Source organism: Aptenodytes patagonicus, chromosome 1, assembly GCF_965638725.1.
Source record: "Aptenodytes patagonicus chromosome 1, bAptPat1.pri.cur, whole genome shotgun sequence".
NCBI lineage: Eukaryota > Metazoa > Chordata > Aves > Sphenisciformes > Spheniscidae > Aptenodytes > Aptenodytes patagonicus.
This window is the reverse complement of record NC_134949.1, coordinates 44,898,568-44,925,142: the sequence shown is the minus strand read 5'-3', so window position 1 is coordinate 44,925,142 and position 26,575 is coordinate 44,898,568. Positions and strand designations below refer to the sequence as shown.

The window sequence follows — 26,575 nt, the reverse complement described above, 5'->3', positions numbered from 1 at the left end:
AGCTATACACGTATATCAAGCAGTGCTTACACTATTATTAAAAAAAGAAAATACATTATTAAAAGTAATACCTGGTTCACAATTAATACTATCAGTAGGCACTACTGGACTAATGGCAAAGGGTAATAGACCCAATCCAGAACCTGGCAGAATCATTAGGAATATAAGTTTCTCATGAAATAAAAACATTTTTACATAAATGACATTTCATTAATTCTTACACTGCCAAATGCTATTTTTCTTTCAGCAAAAGATGATGAGCTTTCCTGTTAGTCTTCCAAATTTAGAAACTCTGCAGCTGCTTCAAGTCTCACTAAAGATGGCCTAAACTTTATTACTCTCCTGGTTAACACAAAACTGGAATGATGCTTCCTTGTAAACCAAACTTTTGCAATGAGTCTCTCTATGGCAAGGTAAGAATTAAATATATGCACTCACTTTGCATGCATTGAATCAAGCTCTTTCAGAAAGATTATTTGTTCCCATTAAAACCCCAAGGTGTTGCAAGCTCTATTTATAAGTACTCTTTTTAACTGCTTCACCACAGGGCACATGCTTTTAGTTAAAAATAAAACAAAATAACAATAAAATAGCGTGTAATTGTATGAACTATATCGGGTTTTTTAGCAGCCACCTCAGCAAGTATTTCTGAAGTATAACGATGCCTTTCCTGAGGCCACACAATACGGCCAAATTTATAAATCTTCCCGGTCAACGGAAAACCAGTAGCCATTAATTCTTTAGAATAATTTTCTAAATAAAGCCAACCTAATTTGGGGGGGTTTAGTTAAATATTTTTCAACATAGCTTATCTCATTAGAGAAAGAGTATTGATTAATAAGATTTTAGCACAATTCTGGTGTGTTACTTTTCTCTGCTGATTCTCATTCAAAAAAAAAAGTATTCTGTTGCATTAAAATAGCTTTTATTTTCTATGTTTTGGATACACTAGAACAGCAATACTTGCAGTTCACTTTCAAAGCTTTGTATAACTTGGAAAATTTAGTATTTTTCTGTATTTGATAAATATGAATATTTCCCTTTATATCGCCAAATTATTTACAATACATTGCACTTCTGAATTTTATTTAATAACTGTGCAATATATGGTTATAAGTCTGTGACTTCCTATTCAATATTACTAAGTAAAGGTTAGTCTAAAAAAATTCCAAAGACTAATTTGCTTATGTATATGTTTTTTATATATATATATGTTATAGATATAACTCTAATGTTGAACACAAAATAGGCCAAAAAAGAGGGCGGAGGATTTTCTGTGGCATTCAACAAGTTCTTGCTCTACACAATTAGTTTTACACAACAGTGTTTTATTTTTATGTATATGTAATTATATATCTTGGTAATAAAACCTTTCCTAGGCAAAACTGCAGAGAACATCAGTTTGTTCTCAATTGACTTTTAAAATTGCATAAATTATGAAACCTTTATATAAGCTTGCATCACAATTCATCATATTTTGAAGTTACACACTCAGAAAATGTGAATGTATTCCCAGATATTAAAAAGTCAATTTTATATAAGGGTTGCTAACATCAGTATTACTATAACTTTTCCTCATTTGGGATTTAAAAAAAAAAAATTCCAGTATTTTGGCCCTAGAAAATACATACTAGTGGTACAGAATAAATTGGTAAGTTTGGAGACGTATTTCAAAACATCATCGAATAAGGAATCAATTTTAGGGGGGCAAAATCCGTATCTTCTATGGTGAAAATCATACAGGCAGTATTTTAGAGTCAGCTTAGCAATAAAGAGTATGTTTTCATTGTTTTAATCGAGATAGATAACTTTTCATCTTCCACAGGTTGTATTTGGAGAGATTTGGTTATACTCCAGAACAATAATGCTAAGAATCACCAAGTCAGCAGCCAAATGAAGCAAGACCTTTTAATAGGAGTAGTTAGGTAACTATAACAATTTTATGTGATTTGTGGGGGGACTGCATGCTTTTTCCTTCTTTATGTCCCAGCAACTGAGGTTAAAAAACAAGCCCTGCAAAACCAAAGCCAAACTAGCACATATTGCAGCCTTCATCACTTACAGGTCTTGCAGCAGCCATCGTTATATGTCTGCACAATTCCTCCATTCTAGGAAAATAAAAGGAGAATATATCAAAAAAGACTGTGCCCAACGCAAAGGTGAATTGTATCTCAAGACATTCCATGTTTTGAAGGTATCCAACTAATAAAAAATAGTATCGCTGAAATCAAGAGAATTACACAGTTATGATCAGCTGAAGGTTTGGTTCACAAATTCTTTACAGCCTTTGACATTGAAAATGAACTCGTCACTGCTTATCTGATCTGATCTAGTCTCCTTTGAATAAGCCATTTAGTTTCTATAAGCATCTTTTTATATCATCCACTACCATCTATTTCCCCACCACTGAGATTTATTAAGATAGTTTTTAAAATTCATGTATACAACTTTGCTGATGATGTAAAAGGATTTACACTGATCATATGCCGAGGAGAAAATTAATACTTAATAAGTAGCTCTTTACAACATTAAATATATATATGTATAGTTACACATTTTTGAAAGAGAACGTTAACTGCAGAATTTCAGAACCATTGGTGTGCTCAATTCTTTTTCTCAATTATAGTCTTTGTTATTGATTTCTTCTAAAGTTGCTTGTTAGCTAGAAAGTAAAAATGTATGAAAGTGAAGAAAACATCCTTTTGAATTTAAAAGAGAGTGGGGGCGGGGGGGGAGAGGGTGTCAGAATCTGTCAGAATGGGTGCAAGCAAGAAACACGCGCCCACAATTTTACTGCATAGCCTAGAACTGCATATCAAGCAGGCAACTGAACATAAATAGCACTCTTACAATAACAACAGACAAAAGACATTTTTTAGCTTCCGTCTTTTCATGCTAGCATGCGTTTTTTATCTCATTACAGAAAAATTACTGAACGAGTTGTTCAAGAACTTCTTAAATGAGCACTTAAACTCAGCCTTTTAAATCCATATTCCTGAATTATCCCGAGCTGCCTGTCAGAAGAACTTTCTCCTCAGCTACTGGTTCAAGTCTATGCTCAGCATCTCTGAAAAACAGGTCAGACTGATTCAGGAAGTTAATTTTAGGGCTCCTTTCTTTAAAAACTTAACTGTTATTACTAAGGAAAGATCCTAATAGACAGTGACAAAAGGGTTCCAAGGACGAAACTCAAGCATAAAGTCAAAGTAGAACAGGCGTTAATTTTAGATAGAATTCCTTCTTCAGAATTGAAAGAAATAAGGACTTTTTTAAACAAACGCAATGGATAAGTAGGACTTGTGCTAAATTTATAATCTCTAGTCAAGGCAGAAATGGTACTTACCCTCTCTACATGTATATTTATTTGTAGCTTATGTTAAATATATGGTGTACTGAAAGTGCAAGAATTATAAGAAGTATTATAAAGTTGGAGAAGTATTAAATTAGGAATCAAAATTGTAAACAAACATGTAATATACATGAAGCATCCACATTCTTCAAACCGATTTATACGGGTATGCCAAATTTACATTTTTAGATATATGATGTAGGTAGATACCCTTTCTTGTATGATAGATATTTTTTGTTACGCTATACAAAGTTTAGTTTAAGAGATAATAAAGTTTATATATACTCTGTCATCTTTCTAATCTTTGCACAGCTTAAGGAATTTTTAATATAGCCCACTTTTATATGCGGCATTTCTGAATTGCTTGATCCAATTTATTTACTGTATGTGTACTACAAACTTGGCAAAGTGTTATTCCAAACTAAAGTAAGACATAGTGATTAGCACTTTATATAGTGGTATCTCAAGCGTGATTCCAATTCCACAATACTTTAAAATCACTCATCATTAAGACCCAAAACATTCATACTCCTCACAGACATTTTGTCAGTCAAAAAGCAAACAGGAACACAGAAAACAAGACTGTGAATTGCTCACTTACATGTTTTTACCTACCACTTTTTTAGTTTAAAGAAAGAGCATGAGGTATGCCTGCGTTGTCAAGTGTAAGCCAAACTCCAGATCAGTTACTGTCACTTACCTCACCCAAAGTACAAACCTTTGTACACTCAGTGTCATTAAAAGGGGGGCAGACAACACTCGATCCCAGTATGATGGCCCCCACAGCAGTCTTTGCACACTTGTAGTTGGTGCAGTTGGAGCTCCAGGTGCTTCCTTCCTGAATATATAGAACAAAACCATTGTCAGGAAAGACAAAACATTTCAGCTTTATCTCCAACCCCAAATGTCTGTAAAAGTGGTGCCCTTATGCTGTATTACCTACTGGAGTGGAAAGTTTGTTGCAGACCACCCGTAGGCAGCTCTACTCTCCAGCATGCTGCTCAGCATGGGTGTCCTAATTCAGAACAAAAGGGCTCTGTGCCAGAAAAAAAGTCCGATAGTTTCTTTTGCTTCAAGAGCAATGGGAAGCATGAACCAAGTCATGGCCACGTCTAAATTTCCTTGTTATGTGGATGCTGGAACACACCATCAGGATCCTGAACCCCAGTGCTTCAGGTTGCACACTTCCTTTCTGTAGAAACCGGAATGAGGAGAAGTATGGCCCTTGGAAGAGGGGGACATAAGAGTCCTGATGTTGAGTCGGAAGCTCCCAACTCATCTAAATCACAGTATATGATTTAGAGTTACAATTTGAACCCTACCCTGCACTTAGAGCGTATCCAGAGTTAAGTAAATAATGACATTCGCATATCTTTGTAGAAAATATTACAACCAATAAAATAAAATAAGGAATTCACCTAGTGTGAAATAGCAGGTCTTTAAATAAACACACTTTTTTCCTATCATATACCATAAATAGTCCCTAAGTACGTAACCACCAGTAAGGAGGTATGAAGCAAGACTCACAGCATGAGTTAACTAAGAAGTGACTGTCAGACACTTGTTTATCGTATCGTTATAGTTATTTTCTATCTCTGTCCAGAGGCATTTACCTCATACACAATTAGTGTTCCATTCTCAGTACGAAAAGAGCAGGACACGTTTTGACAGGTACCACAACAAGTATGGTGACTGGAGGAAGGCATATATATTTGATGCTGGAAAGGAAGTAAAGCAAAAAAAGAAAAAAGTATTTTTTAAACATACAGTATATGAAAATTCATTGATTTCTGAAACTAAAAATGCCGAGAGAAACAATATACGGATGGATGGATGGATGGATGGATGGATGGATGGATGGATGGATGGATGATGTTTATGCTACTAGAAATTGCCTCTCAAAATAATCCTGGAGATACAAGATACACATCATCACTGTTAAGTTCTCAAGTTCTTGCTGAGCAAACAGGACTAGCAAAAGTCTTCACTTTGGCTTTTATCCTAATGGTGTAGTTGTGCTTACAAATTGCATCATTCCCGTATTTTAAGAATACTCACAGCTTCACATTGCTGGGAACAGTTCACCATTGTAAAATGCATGGCATTGTATCCTGTGTTCTGATCTTTTTCTTGTAAACACCGTATAGTGTAACAAAGGTCTCCATCCAAGTACTGAATCACTGACTGTCCAGGATTCAGTACTGTGACCTCCTGGAAGATGCACACATCATCCTTCTCTAATACCAAAATAAATAAATGTTACCAGGGGAAAGAAAAATTCATCAAACAAATTAACAGAATCGCTGTGAAGACAAAAGTAGGGCAAAGTCCTATGCTCTGCAAAAGTTTTCTAACTTTTAGATTTGATTAGTTTGTGGTTTTAATTACCAAACAAGGGGGGGAGGAGGTATAATTCAGCTTAAGAAAATGCTACAACATGCAAAACTGCCTAAAATTGATAGTGTTTATTCTATGGAAGTAAAAAAAAAAAATCTGTTGTTCTTATTTTTTAAAGAGTTATAATATTTAACATTGGGGTAAGTACACTATAGGAATTATTCTGTACATCACAAAATGTAGCCTTTCTGTCAATTAAAATAATATGTCTACTATTACCTGTGGGACAGTAATATGCTCAAGCTGTACTGTGTGTGCTTTGCTCCCGGAGGCAGTTTAGCCTGGGCTGCAGTCAGGATTGCAGCATGCCTCAAGCACCCCCATGCACAGTACAGCTGAAATCTAGTCTACACGGGGTAGCTGAGTGAGGGAAGGGAGCAGAGGTCTGATCTTAAGACTGGGCACCTACCCTTGTGCTGGCTGGACAGGTCTGTTGCTGTGGTGTGAGATGTCATCTCATTTGTGCTCGATAGTGGACTAGGAGCAGTCGCACCGCTCACACTCAGCTAAGGTTCACAACCTGCTTCCTATCTGCCTCTTACCAGAGAGACAGTACCTGTCTCTGAAAGCATGGGCAGTTTCATGACCCTCTTATGCCCCGCCAGAACAGACACAAAATGGATGGGTTAGCAGACAAAGCATCATATTCAGAAAAGAAAGCATAACTGCATAACTAGGTAGACACCCGTGAAATCAAGATAAAAGAGTGGTTACATTTGAGAAGGTTATTATGGTTCTTTGCATGCCCTTTTTACTAAAAACTAAAACAAAACAGATGATAGGAATATGAAAAAGTTACCACAAATGTAGTGAGTGCATCCACAAGCACTGGAAATGCTATTATGTATTTTTTTAACTTCTCCCTGAGTATAGAAAGATAAAAGAGTTTGCAAAGTCATGCACAATTAAATGTAGTGCTAAACAGACAGTTTTTCTCTAAAAATGTAAAATAGTACTTTCATTACTTCCACCCCTGCTTTCATAAAAGAGAAAAATTGCAATGTACTCAAGAAACAGTAGTACATTCAGAGTTGTTCAATGTATTTATCTCTTTAAACAGGAGCAAAGCATGTTATTTTCTCTAGAAATGCATATAAACAGCAAAGTGGCTAAACAGCAATTTTTCCTGAGATACAAAGTTATTTCAATAATAAAGACATTAGCAAAAGACTGCCTTCTATGAATTTTCTTCCAAAAAATAGATGAAAACTATTCAAATTTGCAGCTCCTGTTTAGATTTTACATTACGCAGTCTTCACAGATGGGGAAGAGAAGGACAAGCTACAGGCATTTGATAGGGAAAATATCGCTATGGTAATAATGGGAGTTCAAACATTCACTCATAATTATTCTCCAGATCACAGTCCCTATTACAAGAGAGTATGTGAGGAGCAAAATATTTATGACTTCTCATACCAGTTAAATTCAGTAATGTTAAATCATTTTAATCAAAAGCATAAATGATTAACAAAATAACACATTCCTCCAGATGATACATATGATCATAAAGCTCATTCCTCATTAATTATTAAAAACAATTAGGAATTATTTAAGTGGGAAAACTTCCCAGTTATTGTTTCAAGTCAACATTGAACAGAATAATATTACAGTTGCTTTTCTTCTTTTGACATCTTAAAACACATAAAGTGGAATTTCCCCCAGGAATAGTCGCCAACACTGTGCAGAAACTTCATGGAGTTACATGCTTGAGCTGGGGACTGGAAGGCAGAGTCCCAGCCTGTCCCTGTTCAGCCTTACCACCCTTTACAACTAATTGAAACAAGGAATGGAAAGGGAGCGGTAAGAGGGCTGAACACTATTAATAAAAATATCTAAAGGACAGTGCTTACCAATTTACAGGTCAGCATAGTAGCGTTTTCACAGCTACATTCTGAGAAGAGAACGAGAAAAGCGTATTAGTCAGTTAGCTAATTGTTAGCTTTTGTTAACAGCAGTGACTAAGGAGTAAAGTTATAATTACCACAGTGCCATTCTGGACAACACTGCCCAGGTGGTTTTTCCTTCACAAGTATCATGTCATCTGTGCAATTCATAGGAGGCTCAGAACAGAGATTTTCATCACAAACTAAATGGGGGGAAAAGACAGGTATGAGAATTTACTCAAATTTCCTTTGAATTTTCCAGCTTATATTTCTCTTAATAAACTATTCTAAAAATAATGACATTTTTTGTAAATTTTTATTGTGTTTCTTAAGCATCTCAATTATACTTGGAACTGAAAAAAAACCCAAGATTTTCAAAAGTGCTTTTAGTTGCCTTAGAACAAGTTTAAATTTTCAGAAAACACCACACGGCAATCATTTAATATTTTTCCTACTTCAGAGTGACTCAAGCCGGTAACAAGCACCAAAGACAACTAAAATCACAGCTTTTGGTAAAACATGGTTTTTTAAATCTCGGCTTTGTTGTAAAGCACATTTCTGTAAGATAACAGAGAGCAACTGCCTCCTGGGATGACTCTCATAAGAGAATATTTGCCTGTCTGACTGGAGGAGGCTTACTGGGACTCTGAAAAAAGACCACATACTAACTGTCTAGCTGCTAGAAGTTGGCAAAAACAGTGACAAAAGCCTGGGTGCAAGTACTAGGAAAAGGAAAAGACCAAAATGTGGAACCACCTGAAGTAAAAATCACTAAGCTCCAAACTTACTGGAAGACAATTTAATTAATTGAAATTACCCAAAGACTGTAATAGGACAAGAGTTAATGCAGGAACACTCCACTGATCTAAATTAAGCAGTTATGCTTATAAACATTGGTTAAGAACACACAACACAATTTCTGTGTTTTATAAGGCTAACAAAGTGACTGTGTTACACTGCAAATATTTTTCTTCTGACTGCTCATTGTTTGAATAGTAGTTAACTCAGCAGTATTTGAAACCCTTGGCCTACTCCTTCCCCTAAAAGCTAACAGTGCAAAGAAACTGCCTGAACACTAATGAATGGTACAACAGAGGAACAACAACATGGAAGCTGTTTTATTACGGGCGTTTTAATAGATAAACAATTGTATATTTATACTCTAAGGATGGGATTCAGTTCCACATTAATATATCGGTATTTAGGTCACCCTGAAAGTAGCTATATACTGTCTGGTGAACTAAATAACCTCTCCAGACTCCATTGACTGGGTAGGTTAGACCACCACTGAGTATACCAAGAACTTTGAACCTACCTCAAATGCAGACGCCCTCATTTAGATCTCTTAATCTCTATCTGAAGCCCACCCTAAATGATGAATCAAAAAAAGCTCCACATACACACACCGTCTGTCATTTTTACTAAATTTGGTAACGTATTGAACTGACAACAGTTATACTCACCGCAGTAGTAATGTGGACAACAGTAATGTATGGTATTAAGGTCTACAGTGAGAATTTCCCCTTCATTACACAAGGGAACAGGCTCAATACAGGATTCACAAACTAAATTAAAAAAAAATCAGACATTTATAAAGTTTTAAGTACAAAAGTTAGCACATGTGAATTCTATTTAATAGATTATGTAACATCATATTATGTTTGTTACTTGGATAACAGAGCTTTTATGGATTGATATTCAAATAGAAAAACATAACAAAGTTCAAGTATGATGTTCAAAATTATGTTGGAAATTAAAGATCCCAAACCCCAAGAATAATTCATGCTCCAGTCAGCCTGACCTGTGTGAAGTCCCACTGAACTCTCCAAGAATTCCTGGCTTAACTTACTAGGTTTGGAACTATAGACTATTTTTGTAAATACTTAACTATTCCTTAGTTATCCATAAAAATATTAGAGGCTTCTTACCACAGAGATAAGAGAAACAACAGGGATCTTCCCGTTTTGCTTCAACAATAAATTGATCTTCTCTGCAGTCCGGCTGGGAAGCATTGAAACAAACTGAAGGATCACATTCTGTAGGATGTGAAATAAACAGTATTTTAAAGAGTCACAGGAACAATACTAAAAAGGTAAAGAAAAGATATTCTTCATCTCCTTAGTAAAACGAAATACCCCAAATTGACTGAAAATCAAAAGTGACACAAAACACAAACACAAAAAAATATTAGAGAGTGTGAAAAAAAAATACATCATTGCCTGGTGCTATTTACAATGTCCCGTTCTGTTAACAATCAAAACAACTTGTAAGGCAAATTTTCTTACAACACATAATACAAGTGTGGAAAATGTCCCAGTAACTGTGTTGGTGTATTTCCCTTACCACATCGGTACTGTGGACAGCAGGATAGGGGGTGGTAGCCTACCACTAATTTTTCACTGGGTTTGCATGTTGGAATAATGGTGTCACACAATGACGTGTTACATTCTGTGGGATAAAAAACAATCCATTTTGACATATTTGAACAGATACAAGTGCAAGTCCTAGAGCTCAAGATATTTATACCATCTAGTATAGAGACCCACAAACTAAGAGCAGCCCAAGTCAGCTTAAGGGGCACTCCGTACCATCATATAGATGTCCGAGCTCAACCCAGGGCTGGTATAGCTCCATTGATGTGGCACTGTGCAAGCACAGTTATATCCCTCTTAAAGCAGGTATTTACTTGCTCTGCTTCCTACACATGAAGCCAGCTAAAATGTCCCAGTGAAAATATTCCCTAAACAAGTTGACAATACTTCATTGTTGGTTGTTGGACAACATACAAGTGTTGGTTACAGGTATCTAACTAATGAGCAAAAACACCGTATCAGCTGGATCGTTTGTTCTCATTTTCCTTGAAGATGTTATGAAGAAATAAGTATCTTTTGCTCAACGTTTTAGGAGCAATAAGCTTATTCCTTTTTCTAACAACCATGGCTAGACAGAATATTAGTATTCAGTGATCAGGTCACAGAATACTGCTTCTGGGAAACAGTGGTAGGTCAGAGGATACTGCTCTTGACACCAAAGCACTAATAAGAAAAGCAAACAGGCTCTGTTGACTTCCCCAATTACCAAGGTACTTCTATCATTGAGTATCTATCAATTTCTTTTGAAATTCCACCCAAGAGCTTAACAATTCATTTTTAATAGAAGTTTTGTTTCACTAGTGGACTCCTAAGAAAAACAAATTATTTCAGTGAGTCAGTTCTTAGAAAGAAAAGAAGCCTGTTTTGCTGGCCCAACCAGCCACAAGTACCTAAAAATCACTTCTGAAAAATGCTATCTTGAACCCTGTCTAAAGATTGTCGTCTGCCAGTGAATGTCAAGCGCTTACCTTATACTTCTGTTACTGAAAACAAGTGTGGTACATACCACAAACTTTCTTTGGACAGCAAGCTCTCTCTTCGATAACATGGACGATAACTTCCCCTTCCCTTTCACAGACTGGTGGTGGATCCTCATTGCATTCAGGTTCTACAGCAACAACGCTTCCATTTTCTAAACACTTGTACATGCAACAGCCTCTTATGGACCCATTCCAGATCTCCCCAGCAGAGCGGGGTTGTCCTTTGTTATCTGTACATGCTGAGAGAAAAAAACATTATATCCCTTCAACAAGTAGAGAGCGCAGATTTCCTGCAAGCAACTATGAATGGCATAAAATTATTGCATAAAATAAGAGTGCTGTGGAGCATTGCGGTCAAGGAATCCAAGAAAAAATAATGACCTTAAAACCCCCAAATGAACAAATGCTTCACTATGGGTGAAAATAAATACTGAGTGCACGGGAAAGAACCTGCCCATGCTATTTCTTCCTGAGTATTCCAGGAAAGAAAGCCTGGGAGCTATGGAAGAATGACCATCATTTTTCCCCAACAGAAGTACATCAGCACTGGGTCTTGAATCCAAGTGAACTGCAAGCACAAACTGCTGTAGCTTGAGATAAAGCTAGGCTCTGTTGAAGGGAGCTGTACCAGATTCACACTTACTGAGGACTGACACAGAACTTAAGCATTGCTTACACTGAGCTGCAGTTAATATTAGCGTATCTGCAAAACCACTCTGTCCTGCTGCACTTACTACATTTTTCTTCTGGTATACAGAGGTCAGAATCTGTTCTATGCAGAATAGTGCCATTTTTACACACACAGTCTTCCCTTAAATAGGAACAGGGAGAATCTTCATAGAACCATTTATTCAAGCATGTCTTGGCTTCACAGGGTTGCACACAAGGCTGGTATTCTTTGCCCTCAGGACAACTCAATGCTGCAAGTCATAAAAATAGGACACTGAGTGCTGCTGTTACTCTTTCAGCATTTCATTGGATAAACAGGTAGTAAGAACAAGTGAGTGTATCATAGAAAGCATACATTTATATTTTTAATGGTACTTCAGGCAAGCAACTCATTCAATCAAGATTAAAACTGATTCATCACACTTTGACTAAAACAATACATCTTGAGAACTTGTACCCTGATTTACTAATGCTGTGATAGAATGAGATGGTACTTCCAATAACAATAGAAAGAAATATATTTTTAACTCCTCACTAAACACTGCAGCAGTGTAAAGCCACATTGGGTTATAGGACATGGCTGTCTGCTTACAACAGTAGTCAGGTGTCCTCCATTTAATGCAGATGTTGTGCTTGTTGCATAAAGCCACATATGCAGAAAGTGCATCACACTCATAATTCCAAAAATAAGTACTGTTGATCCACATCTTCTCACAAAACTCCTGTGGTGACACCTAGGAACATATTGTAATTGAGAATTAACAAGTAGAAGAGCTTTCGGTAATTAAAATAAATCATTAATTACAAGAAATAATACAGCTGCAAGGGAAAAAAATCCCAAGTGGTGTCTAAAGTAAAAAACACCATTTTTTTCAGAACACTCATTCTGCAGAACTCAAACTGCCAGAATTTTTTGTGCTCATTAGTAGGCACAGAACACAGTCCTAATGAGACTGTCACACTACTTACAAGAACTTTTGCAGTTTAGCCCTGTCAGCTAAAAGTCAACAATCTCAGATAAACACTGCTGCTATACCTTCCATAAATTCCTGATGTGAATGAATTATTACTCAGTCCTCTGTTTCTGTGTCTATAGGATCCAATAGCCTATGTTACTTGGTCTAAATGCAGGTGTTCCAATCTATCTTATTTCTGTTCTTATTTGCGTAAGCTTATAGCAAGGTGGAAAAAAATCAGATTTTGTTTCATTCTGCCTGTTCACTACTGTGCTGCAGCCCAGCTCTCCCTGTGGTTTCAGCAAATCTTCAAGCACTCGCTTACTTCTGCCATAAAGTTCATTACACTGATGACTCTGTTACCTATCCTTGTCCAGTTGCTTCATGCCTGTGAAGCACACAATACACTCCATCCACTCTGGCTCTGCCACCATCGGGTATACGAAAGAAAACAAATTTCATAATGGATGAACCAGTGCTTGGCAATTTTGATGCTATGTCAGGTTTTGCTATAAACCAGGAAAAGATGCAATTGCATTGTATCTAAGGCTATGAGAGTTCTCCTGGAAACATATATGAAGTAGGACTTCTGACCATTCAGATTCCCTTTGATTGTTTTAAAAAGAGATGTGTTTAAACAATTATGAAAAGCATCCTGCTACCCACTGGTGCTACTCTCCTTTCTTGATTCCAAACTGCTTACCACTGCTCCCTCCCATTAACTTTCTGTGGCAAATATCTATTAATCTTTTCTTTTTTTTTAAATCTCTTTAACGCCTTCCTTTCAGAAGAACTCCCTCCATTTTTTTCTACCTGGGGAAAGTGAGGAGAGGCCTTGGGAGTTTGAAGGAAGGGGCTCAGCTGCCTGCAATACCTTTAACAGCATTTGTCTGTGATGAAAACTGAAGAGTAACACAATGCAAACCGAGGGTGGAAAGACAGAACAGCAAGAAGTGAATCAGGAATCTGGACACATCTATCTCTGAGAAAGAAAGGGCCACTTGAGTAATTAATCCTTTTTATTTTGAATTAAGTGGGAAAAGTGTGTCAGACCTCTGAGATTTGGAGCTTCCTCATTTCCCATTCCGGGAAGCAGCTGTGCTGCACTACCCACCTCTAGTGGTAGTCTGCATGCTACAGCTATATTCCCTGCAGAAAGTACAGTGTCCAGAAACAAAAGATGATTTCTGTAAGAAATGCTACCAAACTGTCAATGTGATAGTGCCTATGGCAAAATTTGTTTAACTAGAAATTTCTTTAGTCAGATTAGTCTCAAACTGAATGAGTTGCTGTTGTATGCAGCAGAAGCATGAGGCTTTCAGTTCTAGTGATCCGTGCCAAGCATTTATCAAAAATAACTCTTTTGGAATGCGTTTGTGTTGAGATGATGATCTGATGTCTCTCCTTTGAGCTTTGCCTACTCAATAATTTAAGAAACAGCATAATAGCATAAGAATCCATATAGATGTGTGTTTACAATGGACAACATGACAAAAGTATTAAAGCCAACATGACAGAGGTATTAAAGCCACCCATCCAGTTGTCAACTCATGAAAATAAGCAAAACATAAAAATATGCATATCTCTCTCACTCTTTTCTTAACTATACATCTTTTATTTAATTTGCACCTGGAATGTCTCTGATCTTCGTACTCACTTTCTTGTGACAAGGGATGAAAATGCTTCTGTTTAACAATTCCATACAGTATGTGCAGTTATCTTCAGTACAGTTTCTTACTGGCCTCCTGGTTGTTGCATCAAGTGATTTCTCGATTTCCCAACTCTTAATGAACACTTCAATTTCCTCCATATTTGTAATTACGGTCCTGTTTTGCATTTTCAGGTCGTCAGTAGGGTCTCCATTACACACCCCTGGAGACAGAGCATCACATTCAAAGCACAAAAAAACATGCCACATTACTTCCTTTGGGAAAGAAGAGTACACTTGGTAAGATTAACATTGCATCAGGCTCACCTGTGAGACTTAGTCATCTGAATTTATAAATGAAAGCAGCTATATGTCCACTGTAGTTCCAACTTTCTACTTGTGATTTTAGTTGTCAGCTCAACGGCTTAGCAAAACAAGCAGACCACACGATACAAGTAATGATACTTTTCCCAACAATGAATTAACTTTTGAGAAAAACTGCTACCAAAATGTGCCATCGAGTGTAGCAAATTCACTGACATGGCACCAGATTCTGATCTCATTCTACTCAATAGCAATCGGCTCCATGGGAGTCAATGTAGATGGCTTTCAAATTAACTGCATGTTGCTGATGATTTGACACTGTATTGAAACTTAATTGAACATTCTGAATGCAAGAAGTTATCAAAGGAATCTTTTGATGAGCAAATTGCTTTCTCTAGAGAAAATATTTTTCTAACTCAATTTATTAATACAAAACCACTGAAAAAAGTGCCCCACACAAACCCCTGACATCCACTGGCTACCTGAATTCATTATTGTATGTATTCAGTTAATTCATCAGTGAAAACATATACTTCCTATACGCACATAACAAGTCATTAACGCCAAAATTTTTATCTTCATAATAGTGTTTTACATCCCAGGGACTGATCAGCCAAAGTTTCTCTATCCTTTTTTCACTTTCCTTCTGCATTTCGACCCACACCCTAAGTCCTTGCCTTCATGCTTCCAGCCCCGCATCCTGGTACTCTCCAGGGTCCCTTGTTAGACCTGGGCTAGCCTGGCGTGACAGGCTCTGTCATTCTCTCAGACAGCATAGAGAAATACAGAAGATGGTATTTGCATGATAAGAAGCATTTGACAGTAGCACCGCTTTCCAGTATTCTTAACACTTCTGCTTCTTGCTGGTGTCCTAATGCCATCCCACAAACTGTGCTGGCGTTACAGAATTGCAGAATCAATACAGCTTTAAAAAAAAAAGCCAATTTACCACATAGTCCTACAATTTTCAGTAGGAGAAGGAGAGGAGAGGACAATCCCAGACAGGAACAAATGGCATAGAATAGGAAAGAAGCACTAAAGGAGGCTTCAGACTTTACTGCAAAATGTCAGGCAGAGCAACACTTTACAGCGGAGGTTGGAGTTGTCTGCATAGTCTTCCTCTTTCTCTATTTTCATGGCACAAAGAGTAACAATTCTATAATCCTTCCTACAGTTGACCTCACCTCATCCCAATCTTTTCCAGCATGCATAGAGAAGATGGCGTGATAATGGGAAAAGATGCAGTACCTGCCAGGGCCAGCATTCACCTTCTCTCAGTAGATCTAGGAGAACTTTCCTTTTGTTCAAGCAGGATATAGCAATTGATTTTAAACACTTGATTTTTTTATATGTATATTTAAACCATGTCTGATTTGTTTCATTTGTTTCTAAAACTAAAAGCAGTTTAAAAGACTATAAAAGTTCATTTTCCTGTTCAATATGGGGTAGATTCTGTAAAATTACAATGCACCAGAAAGTGAACATTTATGGTAGAATTAAAATAACTCTAAAATACCTGCTTACACTTTTCCATATAATTCATATTGGCAGAGTTATAAAAAGGCTACCAGGGAGGCCTGAAATATGCTAAATTTACTATCATTGTAATTTAAGCCTGAGACACCTCAGCACAGTTTTGGACTCTAGATCCAACCTTAAGAGGTCTGAATTTGGATTCACCATCCTCAGGGGACTTGGACCCTTCCCAAGATACACCTTTTATCAGTATTTGCATAGAGATAAGCTGCCACTGCTAACATCTGACAGTTATTCTTTTCTCCCATAATCACTGAAATATACTGTCACTACCTGAACTTCTTCAGCAGCCACTTCTCCATTGAAAACTTTCCCCTTTTCTCTACTTGACTTCAACAACATTCTTAAACACAGGCAGAGATGAGTACATTTTTTAAAAGTTAATTAGATACAATGTATTGATCATTACTTGCTCTGAAAATTACTTTATTAGCAAGCAGTGCTTTGAAACAGAATTATTGATTTATTATTATTAATTAATAGAATTTCACAAGGCCACCTCAAATAGGATTATCAGTGTAGTTAATGGGGGTCACAAGGAGAGCTATAGGGACAGCAGGTCACAGACACAAAAGGGAGATGTAAATCTTAAATGGGAAATTATTAAATAAGAAAAAAATTGCCACCATAGCCTCACCACAAAGTCCTTCTGTCTTCATTGGTGTGTTAGAGTGTAATCCATACTGTATATCTATGATGCCTGTAATGTGAGCCCACTTGATGCTAATACCAGCTGGGGTATTAACGACGTACATTGCACCAGTATCCTGAATACTCAGTCCTTCTTTTGAAAATGGTAATGATTGAATTACAGAATTCACTACTACCTAAAATAAACCAAATACATTTTAGGGATAAAAACAGATTGTGAAGATGTATTTCATCTGTCTTTACATCTTGTAGCAAAAGGTATTTTTTACAGCCTCTGCCACATGCAATAACAGTCACAGTGCTTAAATCACAGAGCTTCTCGTCAGTGCCATTTCCCATAACTGCAAATGAAGTAGGCATGAGAAAAAATAATGATACAGAAATCTTTTTAATTAAGGAAGCAATAAACCTTATTTATCACACGTCGTATGATAAAACAACAAAAAACCCTCATCCCAATTATTCAAAGTTATCTGTTCTGACCTGTTATTGACTAGCAGGAAAGGCAGCTTAAGTATTTATCATGTCTTGGAACATTTCTGTTCGGTTCTAGGTTAGCTGGAAATATAGTCTCAAGTATAAATGACTTCTGCAGCTTCTTTAAAATTTCAAAAGAACTTTGAAGTGTCATTTTGGATAAATGACATATAAGTGAAACATGGTATCAGACATGTATATTGTTTGCTTCTAGCACACCATGAATTACTGGGAACCTGAACCGCAAAAGTAATCCTAATCCTGTAGTACCTTCACTGTAAGTCTGATCTATTGCATTCTACAACAGAATAGCTCTCCAGTTATCTTTTAAGTGTACACATGCTATGTACTGGTGATATATACTTACTTTTCTTGCTAAACGATTGATAAGTAATTTATATGTGCGTGTTGTTACATTTAATTTCTTAAAACAGAGCCCTGAAGTGCTTGCAGGGGGAACCTTGAAAGAAAAGTGACAAACAAGTTTAGTTACTATTGTTTTTCTAATTCTGTACCAGTGCTACAGCGAATTTTTTCAGTATGTGTAATATTAGTATTTTATAATTAGTAAAAGAAGAAAGTACTCACTGGTTTTCTTATTGAATTTGCACTCTGGAAAACATTAAAAAATAGATTAGAAGTGCAATGATAATCAGCAGCATTCTTATTTGGCAAAAATAAGTTGACTGCTTTCTTTGTGTTTGAAGAAGTTCTTCTACAATCAGCTTCATAATTAAACTAAGTTAGTATATTCCTTACAAATAATAAAAAAATACACATTTCCCAGCTAATGTAGTGCACCTTTCTATGAACTATTTTTAGAAACTTGATTTACGTGTTAAAGATTTAAATGAAAGGGGTTTATGTGGAAAATAATACAGAAAAGAGAACACAATGACCTGAACAAGTTGAATTAAAAATACATAGAAATACGATGGTCATGCCAATAAAATTCCCTGCCCTGACTTTGGTAAAACTGCTGTTTTAACAAGTCATCTTTCTGCACAAGATTGCAGCTTGTATATACCATACCTCAGCTAGCTTTTAACTAAAGAGCTTTAACATTGAGAGCAACTCATTACCAGCATCACGAGATTCAGCATATGCTGCAAAGCCCTTTCAAAAAATATTTCTTAAAGAACTACAGCTACAGACTTCTAAAGCTCATCTGCCTATGTGAGCTGCATTCACACCTTTAGACTGCAACCAAGAAACAGTGAAGCGAGCAATTTAAAAGAAAACCTCTAAAACAGCATAAGACTTGGGACTTAAAAATCCGAGTGAGATTAGATAAGAGACCAAACAGGGATGGGAAGGAAGGAAGCTTGATGAAGTTCCTCATCAGGAACTTGTTTATCCACAAACCAAAGATGGAAATACAAACCAGTTGTTCAAGGGTTGCATAAATTAGGACTATGGACAATGCAAAGGAAATGTATGTACAGACTCTAAGGATGAGACCGACGTGACCTAAACTGGCAGTCTAAAAATAAAGTGGCTGGATCCCCTCTGTAGGCAATGCAGAGAGATAGACAACTACACAGATCAACTCATCACACTAATCCCAAACCCATTAATACCTTCCTAAAATAACTACAAAATATTTTTGTGACTATTCAAAATATTTTAGTATTTTGACCGTATTGTAAAGTATAAATTCAGGGCCTCAAGGAGATTTGTGGGTGGAGAGCCTGAAGTTATTCAGAAGTTATGTCACCCCTGATAATTTAAAAGGAACCTACACTTGAATTTGCATATAACATAATACAACAATTACTATTTAACCTGAGATAAAATTATTTTATCTAGACAGCATAATGAAGCATGCTCCTTGAAAATTAAATAACTTGCCATTTTTCAATGGGTATGGCTTTTATCTGAAAGTTTTAAGTGATACATTTTTGCAGAATTTCATACCTATAACACAAAAATTCAAGAAACTATTACAATTATTGTGGAAATGCAAGAATCTTACCTGATTAGCAGGACATTTTTCAATATGAGCAACGATAATTTCTCCTGGTAACTTGACTAAAATGTAGGAAGCCATATTACAGAGAGCTATGTTGTTTCCATCGAATGTAATAACACTCAGTTCAGACAGTACAGAACATTGACCTAAAAAAGAACTGTCATTTAATGAGGTTACCACAAAACCGAATGCAAAGCATTTCTAAAAACTTTCAGTTTTAGCAATATTTGCTTTCATATGAGATATGTTCATATATATATAGATGACCTTGTTCTGCAGACAGCATACTGAGCCATAAGCAGAAGCAAGTATCTTACATTACTTAGTGGAAATACCGTAACCTACTGCTATGTGTCCAGGGTAGGGGAGAAAGTTTGAATTGGTGAAAGTTTTCACTTAAGTCAGTGTTTTACAGGCAAGGTCAATGAATCTGTACATTGTCAGATAGAATATATGCATATTTTTGAGATACTGATAACAAGAGACTGATCTGTCCTATCTTGAGACAAATATTTAAAAGTGCGATATTGGTTTCAGTAATGCTGCAAGGTTTTTAATATGACTTCTCTTTGGCCTTTTTGTTCCCTTGGCAAGCAGTCATCTGCCAGTTTCTGCAGCTTCTAAATATGAGTAAAAACTGCAGTTAGAGTTAACTGAAATTTGGGGGTTCTGTCTTTCAGAAAATGCCAGTATTTAATTTTTCTTCTTCACAAAATGTTGAAAACTCAACATTTCTACTGATAGAAATTCTGAAAAGTCTCAGCTGGAAAATGTTGATGTTCATGTTGCAGATTTCATTTCAATGTTTTCATTCAGAACAAAATATTTTGACTCTCTTGAACGTTAATTCAAAGATACCAAAACATTCACTATATTTCATTCTGTTTTGCTGATGAACAGCTCTTTCAAATTCATTCCAGTATTCAACCTCATATTCCCCCTGTAATAAACCCTTAATTTATTACTTGAAATTTACAGATCATGTTGTATTTAAAAATAAAACAGTGACTTACAGGGACATTCCCATTCTGGGCAACAACTATCAGTGTTAACTTGAACTGGCATTCCTCGAAAACCACAGTCTGGCTTCTGCACATCCTTAGGGCAGTTCCTTGAAAGGTTGTATAACATCCAGCCTGTGTTAACACATACATACTGGCTACATTTGTCGACAGGTTCAAGGTATCTTGGCTGTCATATAAGGAAAAAACAACCAGAATCAACATTCATTGCCCTTATGAATTCCAAATGATCACTTGTTTATCGCCCTGCTCTGAGACAGAATCAGGGTATCTACGTGACCCCTCATCAGTTATTTTGGAATTAATTGCTTTTGTGTGGTTGTAACAGGTGATAATGATGCACATCCATTCACCCACACCCTTCCTGTTCCATCTAGCTTTGGTGGAATACTCTATGAAAAGCATTATGCATTGAGGCTACATGTTATATTCAGTAATAATCTGAAGCATTTTAAGAAATACAGAATCATGCATTCCTATCATTTTAAACCCTATGACAAAGAAACAAATGGAAAAAAAGAAAGACAGGGTGCAATTATGCAGAAACCCAAAAATTCCATGGATTATGGCTTTTTCTGCACCTCAGAAATATATTTCGCTATCTAGAATCAGCACATAGCTTTAAAAGCCATTTTTTTCCAGAGCAATACATCCAAGTTGCAGAATATATCAGGGCAGTACAAGAACAGCGATACAACAATCCTCTAAGAATAATTGAGTATTTTAAAATATACAAATAAAAACAAAAATAGGAGATATTTAAAATCTCTGGTATTACATACGTAGCATAACAGAATGGATTGAAAAGCAATATATATTTTAACACATAGGGGCAAGTAAAACTGATCATACCACACATTCGGAATATGTAGACATCAGTGTATGCATCATTGTACCAAAGGAAGCCTTGTCAGCTATAGCTGTCATTGTTTCTGTGCTTGCCGGAGAAGTTTGTGTTTCCACAGGCTCTGAAGAGGAAGGCAGAGCCGTTCCACCACTAGAATGAGTTAAATCTATTATAGTTCTGTTCTGCAGCTCCGTGGGCTCCGTTAAACTGAAATAAGGTTTAATGGTTTTCTGTGTTGGGATTTTGGACCAATCTGATGTTGTTACATCTGGGAGTCCAGAAAGAGAGAGATTTTTTACTGAGGTTGTATTTCTTGAAAAAGGCGAACTCTGAACTGCGGATACTGTCAAATAAGGCAGGGAAGATTTCTCAGTTGTGGTTGACTTTGTCTTGGTAACATTTCTTTGCTCATGTGAAGTATGACTACTTTCTAAAATATCCACAGTTCTTTCAAATGAGGTTGCATAAACTTCTGAAGCTGTAAATAAGGTACTCTTCATCTGTGATAATGGACTTGTAGTACCAGTTGTTTTCATGATCATCACTTTTGGAGTTTCTTTAGTGCTCTGTGAAGCTTGAGTTGCTGCAGATGTAAATAAAGATTTGTGTGACACATCCATGGGTGTTTCTGTGGTAGTAGGAACTGAAGCTGAAGCCATATGAAACTCCAAATTGGCAACAAAGGAATCAGTGGTTTTTGTAGTAATCCTAGAGGCTACAGTAGTGCCAGAAGCAACTAATAAACTGGCTGAAGAGCTAGGTAGTATTTTTGCAAAAATATAAGGTGCTTTTAAGGATGTAGCATTCACTGTTGTGTTCGTGACCATTGGTGTAGTGGATTGAGTGATGATTCCAGCTGATATGGTGGATATTGTTCCATCTTCTTCTGAAGAACTTACCGAAGAACTCTGTTTTCCTAGAGAAACAGTAGAGATACGAGTGGTCTTAGGAGAAGGTGAAGACATAGAGACTCTACTGGACTGGCTTTCTAAAGTGGCTTCAAGATTTGTAGGCATTAGTAAAGAGGGCATTATAATGGATGTTTTTAACACTGCTGAAAGGCTGGTAGAAGGGCCTATGTTTAAAGTGAATGTAGAAAAATCTACAGAAGAAGTTGCAAAGTCTATAACTGGACTTTTTGAGGTTCCTTGTGTATCTAGAGATGAAACCAGTGTTTGGGTAGCAGTTATATTTTGTGTTAATGACAATGTCCTACTGAATATGGGAATCAATGAAGAACCTGAAGTATGAGATGTCACATAAGATGGTACTGATGTTGATAACAAGATTGTAAATAAAGATGATGACCTTGTAAGAGAAGGAACTTTAGGAAAGAAAGTGCCTGAATTTTGTGCCACAGGGTCAGTTTTCAGTTCTGTATGTGAACTGCTTGGGTACTCTGTAATTTCTGAAGTGGTTATTAATGTAGCATTTAGAGGTAATACCAATGTCCTAAGAGGGAACACTGTAGATGTAATGGATTTCTTTGGCTTTTTAGAAATGGATGACACTGAAAAGGAATCAGTGTGCATTATGTATTTATTTTCTGTTGAGGCTTTACTTGTTATAGACATATCAGAGATTGTTGGATTGAACAGAAGAGTGGAAGCAGTGGAAGGTACTTTATAAAGACTTTTGGAGGCAACAGTGACATCTGCCATAGCTTTGGGCTTCAGGGAGGTAATCAGAGAACGCACTGGTACAGATACTGTGTGTGTTACAGAAGGACTCGAAGAAGTGTTTATAGGGATTTGAGAAGCAACTTGAGGTGAAGATACAGTCATTATGGGTAGAGGAGCAGAAGTACTGCCTTTTATTAATGGAGATGTCTGCTTGGGAACAGTCACTGACATTTCCACTGAAGATAAAAATGGCTGTGGAGAAAAACTAGCTAAAGAACTTGCATTTAATGATATCAGAGAAGTTTTAGACAAGGGTTTTGCTGATTCAAAATATGGAGCTGTGATTAATTGAGGAAAACTTGTCTCAAAGCTAGAAAATCTAGTAGTCATAGGAATTTGAGGAGCAGTTGAAGTCAGTGCAGAAATGGGTGTTGGGTGGACTGCAGTTTGACCAACACCAGACCTAGTTCTAACAGACAAAGTGGATATAGGAGAAGTAGATGTGCTTAGTGTCAACCGTGAACCTAGAAGAAATACAGGTCTTGTGAAAGTTGCTCTGCCAGCCAGCAAAGCAGACAAAGACACTTCAGAGGATGCTGCTGCTCCCTTAGAATGACTTACTGAAGGACTCCTACTCTTCCCAATCCCTGCAGGCAGCTCAGAAGTGACAAAAGATGGCTTGGAGGTTAAAGTCGTTAATGCTGAGGTAAGGGGAACAGTTCCTAGCTGAGTGGTTGATGTTTCAAGTGGAAATGGAACTACCACTAGGGAAGTGGGTGTTAATAATGCAGAACGTGTTGGAATAGGACTTGCACTGAGCAGGGTTGTTGGAGTTGCTATTGTAATGGGTAAAGTTATAGACGCAGTAGAACTGACAGTACGTGATGTGACTGCTGAGGCTTGAAGAGCAGTTGGAAAATCTGTTGAAGAGATGAGTTTGGAAAGGACAGCAGGGCTGGCTGTGCTGTGAAGTACATCAGAAGGCTCCACTGTACTTGGTAATGAAAATGGTGAATGGGTGGCTGCATTAGATGCTTCCAATGAATAAAAGTCTGTAATGGACTGTGCCGACATATTCATTCCCCTTAAAGTTGTGTTTGCCTTCATGGTTATTTTGGCTGTCACACCAGTATGAGTTGACTCAGTCCCTGAAGTAACAAATAAAGGAGGTGTCTGAGGAAATCTCTCCATGGTAGCACCCGTGTGAGAGATTAACAATGAAGGTTTTGTTCCAATTGCTGATTCTGTAGGTGTCACAGGAATGCCTAAAAGGAAAAATGCATGTTTCACTGTCTTTTATGGATTATTGGTAAAGCAAAATAGCAACATCTCTCTCTACTCAAGTCCCATTTAAATATTAACAAATCAGCATCATTTTGCTGAGAAGATAACTTGCCAATGGTTCTAGGTTGCCTGATGACTTTGAGGAGCTCAGCTGACTCAAGAAGTTTTCTAATTTTCTTTGCAAATGGAGTAGCTATTTTTTTATTATTAGTGAAAACCTTGATTTTGCAGAGCAGTTTTGAAGCAACAAGGGAATTCCATGGAAAATTCAGTAAATCCAAAATAGTAAAATATTTGGCATAAATATAGAATATGTTATCTTCTTGTATATCTTTGGAAGGTGGTATACTATATGAGTAGTATAGTATATACTATATGAGATAACTTTGTACTAGCAAATATCAAACAATGTATTTAATTCAAAACTTGTAAAATAAAATAAGAGACAGTATTAAAATGTAATTGTTATGTTAAAAGAATACTGTATCCCCAAAATAAGCAAATAATGTGGTAACTTCACACACCAGAAGTTATGAAATAGATGAACTGAATTTGTTAGTGGTGGCTCATCAACTGAAAAGTCTGAACTTTTTGCCATGGCAGTATTTCTTCCATTTGGGATCTTTCTCATATATACATATGATATACTAGCAGCATATAGTCAAATACAGTTGTGATGAGTATAACACCATCACAAAAGGTTAAATTTAACACACTATTAGAGAAATGAAAGAATTCAACTTTAGATATGGCTTGTTTGGATGTAGGAGATGTATTTTGGATGACTGGGAATGGAGTCTATCTGTCCCAGAGAGACATTCTTCAACAGAAAGATGTTCTGGTAAAGCATTTAATAAAAAACAACGATGTACATTTGATTAAAACCTTTCCTGGGATCTCTAGAGTGATTTATAAGATTAGACCAATATAATAAAATATACTTACAGTCTTCTGGATAAACACATTTAAGTGTGACCTCATCAAGGATCATGTTTTTGGGACAGTATGGCAAGCATCCTTCAACCCTTTAAAATATTGTATAGTTAATTCTAAAGCCACAGTAGAAATATAAATTAATTTTAAATTATTTCACTTTGGCAAAATGACACATTTGAATGTCTTCCCCATCAGAGTTCTGAGAACCCTCCAGTGTAATGGTGAACACAGCATTTTGAGGCATTTTAAGGTCAATAAGCACAATTCTGTTTCTAAATTGTTAATAACCAATTCTTTGCATAGGCTGATGAACATGATAGCTTTGGACCATTCTGCTTCCACAACCAGGTGGAAGTTCAGATCCCTAAGCGGAAAGGTTTCCCATAAGACAAAGACCTTCACTGTAAGACCGCTGTTTTACCCACATACGTTCATTTGAGACATCAAAATATTTAGACTGACTCCGTAGAAAGTCTCATTCTTGTGCACTTTCAGCATAGGAGAGTGCAAACAAGTCCATATATTTCCTTACTTTTTCATTTGGGGGGGATTTCTAATAAGAAAATCATGACATCAACAACCGGTGTACCAATATGGAAAAAGCTAAGAATACCAACAGGCAAAATTAGTAATAGTAGTAATATTCCTAATCATAAACTGCATATGCCTAGGGAGGTAGTCTGAAATTTGAAATGTCATGTCTTTTCCACCAGATTTTGTGCCTTGAGTTTTTAGGCATTTTTCCTTTTAGTTTGTTGTCGTTCCATAGATGCTAGGGGAGATCCGTGGAGACGGGAAATCTTGTAACTAAGTAACAAGATAACATCAGCAGTATGAAATCCCTCACGTCATGCCAATGAGTCTCTCTCAGTATAAAGTTCCCTCCTCTTACAGGAGAGGGCGTAGTCCACCCTTACGATTCCTACAGTTTTTGATCTCTGTCATATAAACACCAGAAAGATGTAGTCATTTACAGCATCATGGGATGCTGGTTTAAGATGTGAATATAAATCCATAGGAGGGAACAGCCTTCATTTAATTTAATAGATTTCTTCTTAACCGTTAGCAGAAGCTAATCCCCTGGGCTAAGTACAAACTCTCTTATTCTTGTGTTGAAAGATCACATGTAAACAGGAATGTGTACTGTGGGAAATGAGAGGCCTGTTACAAATAGTTTCACATGACTTGTGAGAGTTGCTCACAAGGGTGATACTGAAATCTGAAAGAGTAAAAGTGAATTGATATTGCAGCTGCAGTAATTTTCAGAAAGCATATGGTAAGCATATTACAAAAAACAACACGGTAGCAATACTGAGCTTAATCTGACTTACGGAGGAAGGAATTTACATGCTATTCCTTCAGGATCACTACACGTTTTAACACAAGGATTAGCACAAGATTCATATCGCCATTCACACATCCTTCTATAAGGCACAGACGCACCGAGTTCTGAGAAAGAAGGAAAAGGTATTATTTATTGATCGTGTAGTCAATAAACTATAAATTGATAGTCTTTTCTATAATGTACATTGGGATTTTCAGAAAAAATAAAAAATGAAAACCAAGTAGAGAAATTCTCAAGAACTTTCAAATAGGTGAGATTTTGTTCATTTTCAGTTTCAAGTATTTTAAATTCAATCAAGCTAAAAG

At 36.6% G+C, this 26,575-nt stretch overlaps 1 protein-coding gene across 1 annotated transcript in view; it reads right to left on the bottom strand.

The window, feature by feature from the left end:
* OTOGL (otogelin like) overlaps window positions 1–26,575 on the bottom strand; it is a 97,190-nt gene that overhangs the window by 4,924 nt on the left and 65,691 nt on the right. Inside the window, exons 34-55 of the mRNA XM_076328578.1 lie at window positions 26,257–26,374; window positions 24,935–25,014; window positions 21,089–23,970; window positions 20,228–20,405; window positions 19,218–19,360; window positions 17,831–17,854; window positions 17,610–17,702; window positions 16,752–16,941; window positions 14,264–14,478; window positions 12,243–12,384; window positions 11,716–11,901; window positions 11,008–11,220; window positions 9,973–10,077; window positions 9,558–9,665; window positions 9,093–9,194; window positions 7,728–7,832; window positions 7,597–7,637; window positions 6,546–6,609; window positions 5,408–5,586; window positions 4,963–5,067; window positions 4,068–4,187; window positions 2,063–2,108 (exon numbers count right to left, since the gene is read on the bottom strand). Coding sequence (XP_076184693.1) covers window positions 2,063–2,108; window positions 4,068–4,187; window positions 4,963–5,067; window positions 5,408–5,586; window positions 6,546–6,609; window positions 7,597–7,637; window positions 7,728–7,832; window positions 9,093–9,194; window positions 9,558–9,665; window positions 9,973–10,077; window positions 11,008–11,220; window positions 11,716–11,901; window positions 12,243–12,384; window positions 14,264–14,478; window positions 16,752–16,941; window positions 17,610–17,702; window positions 17,831–17,854; window positions 19,218–19,360; window positions 20,228–20,405; window positions 21,089–23,970; window positions 24,935–25,014; window positions 26,257–26,374 — 5,439 coding nt within the window. The remainder of the gene's footprint in view (window positions 1–2,062; window positions 2,109–4,067; window positions 4,188–4,962; window positions 5,068–5,407; window positions 5,587–6,545; window positions 6,610–7,596; window positions 7,638–7,727; window positions 7,833–9,092; window positions 9,195–9,557; window positions 9,666–9,972; window positions 10,078–11,007; window positions 11,221–11,715; window positions 11,902–12,242; window positions 12,385–14,263; window positions 14,479–16,751; window positions 16,942–17,609; window positions 17,703–17,830; window positions 17,855–19,217; window positions 19,361–20,227; window positions 20,406–21,088; window positions 23,971–24,934; window positions 25,015–26,256; window positions 26,375–26,575) is intronic.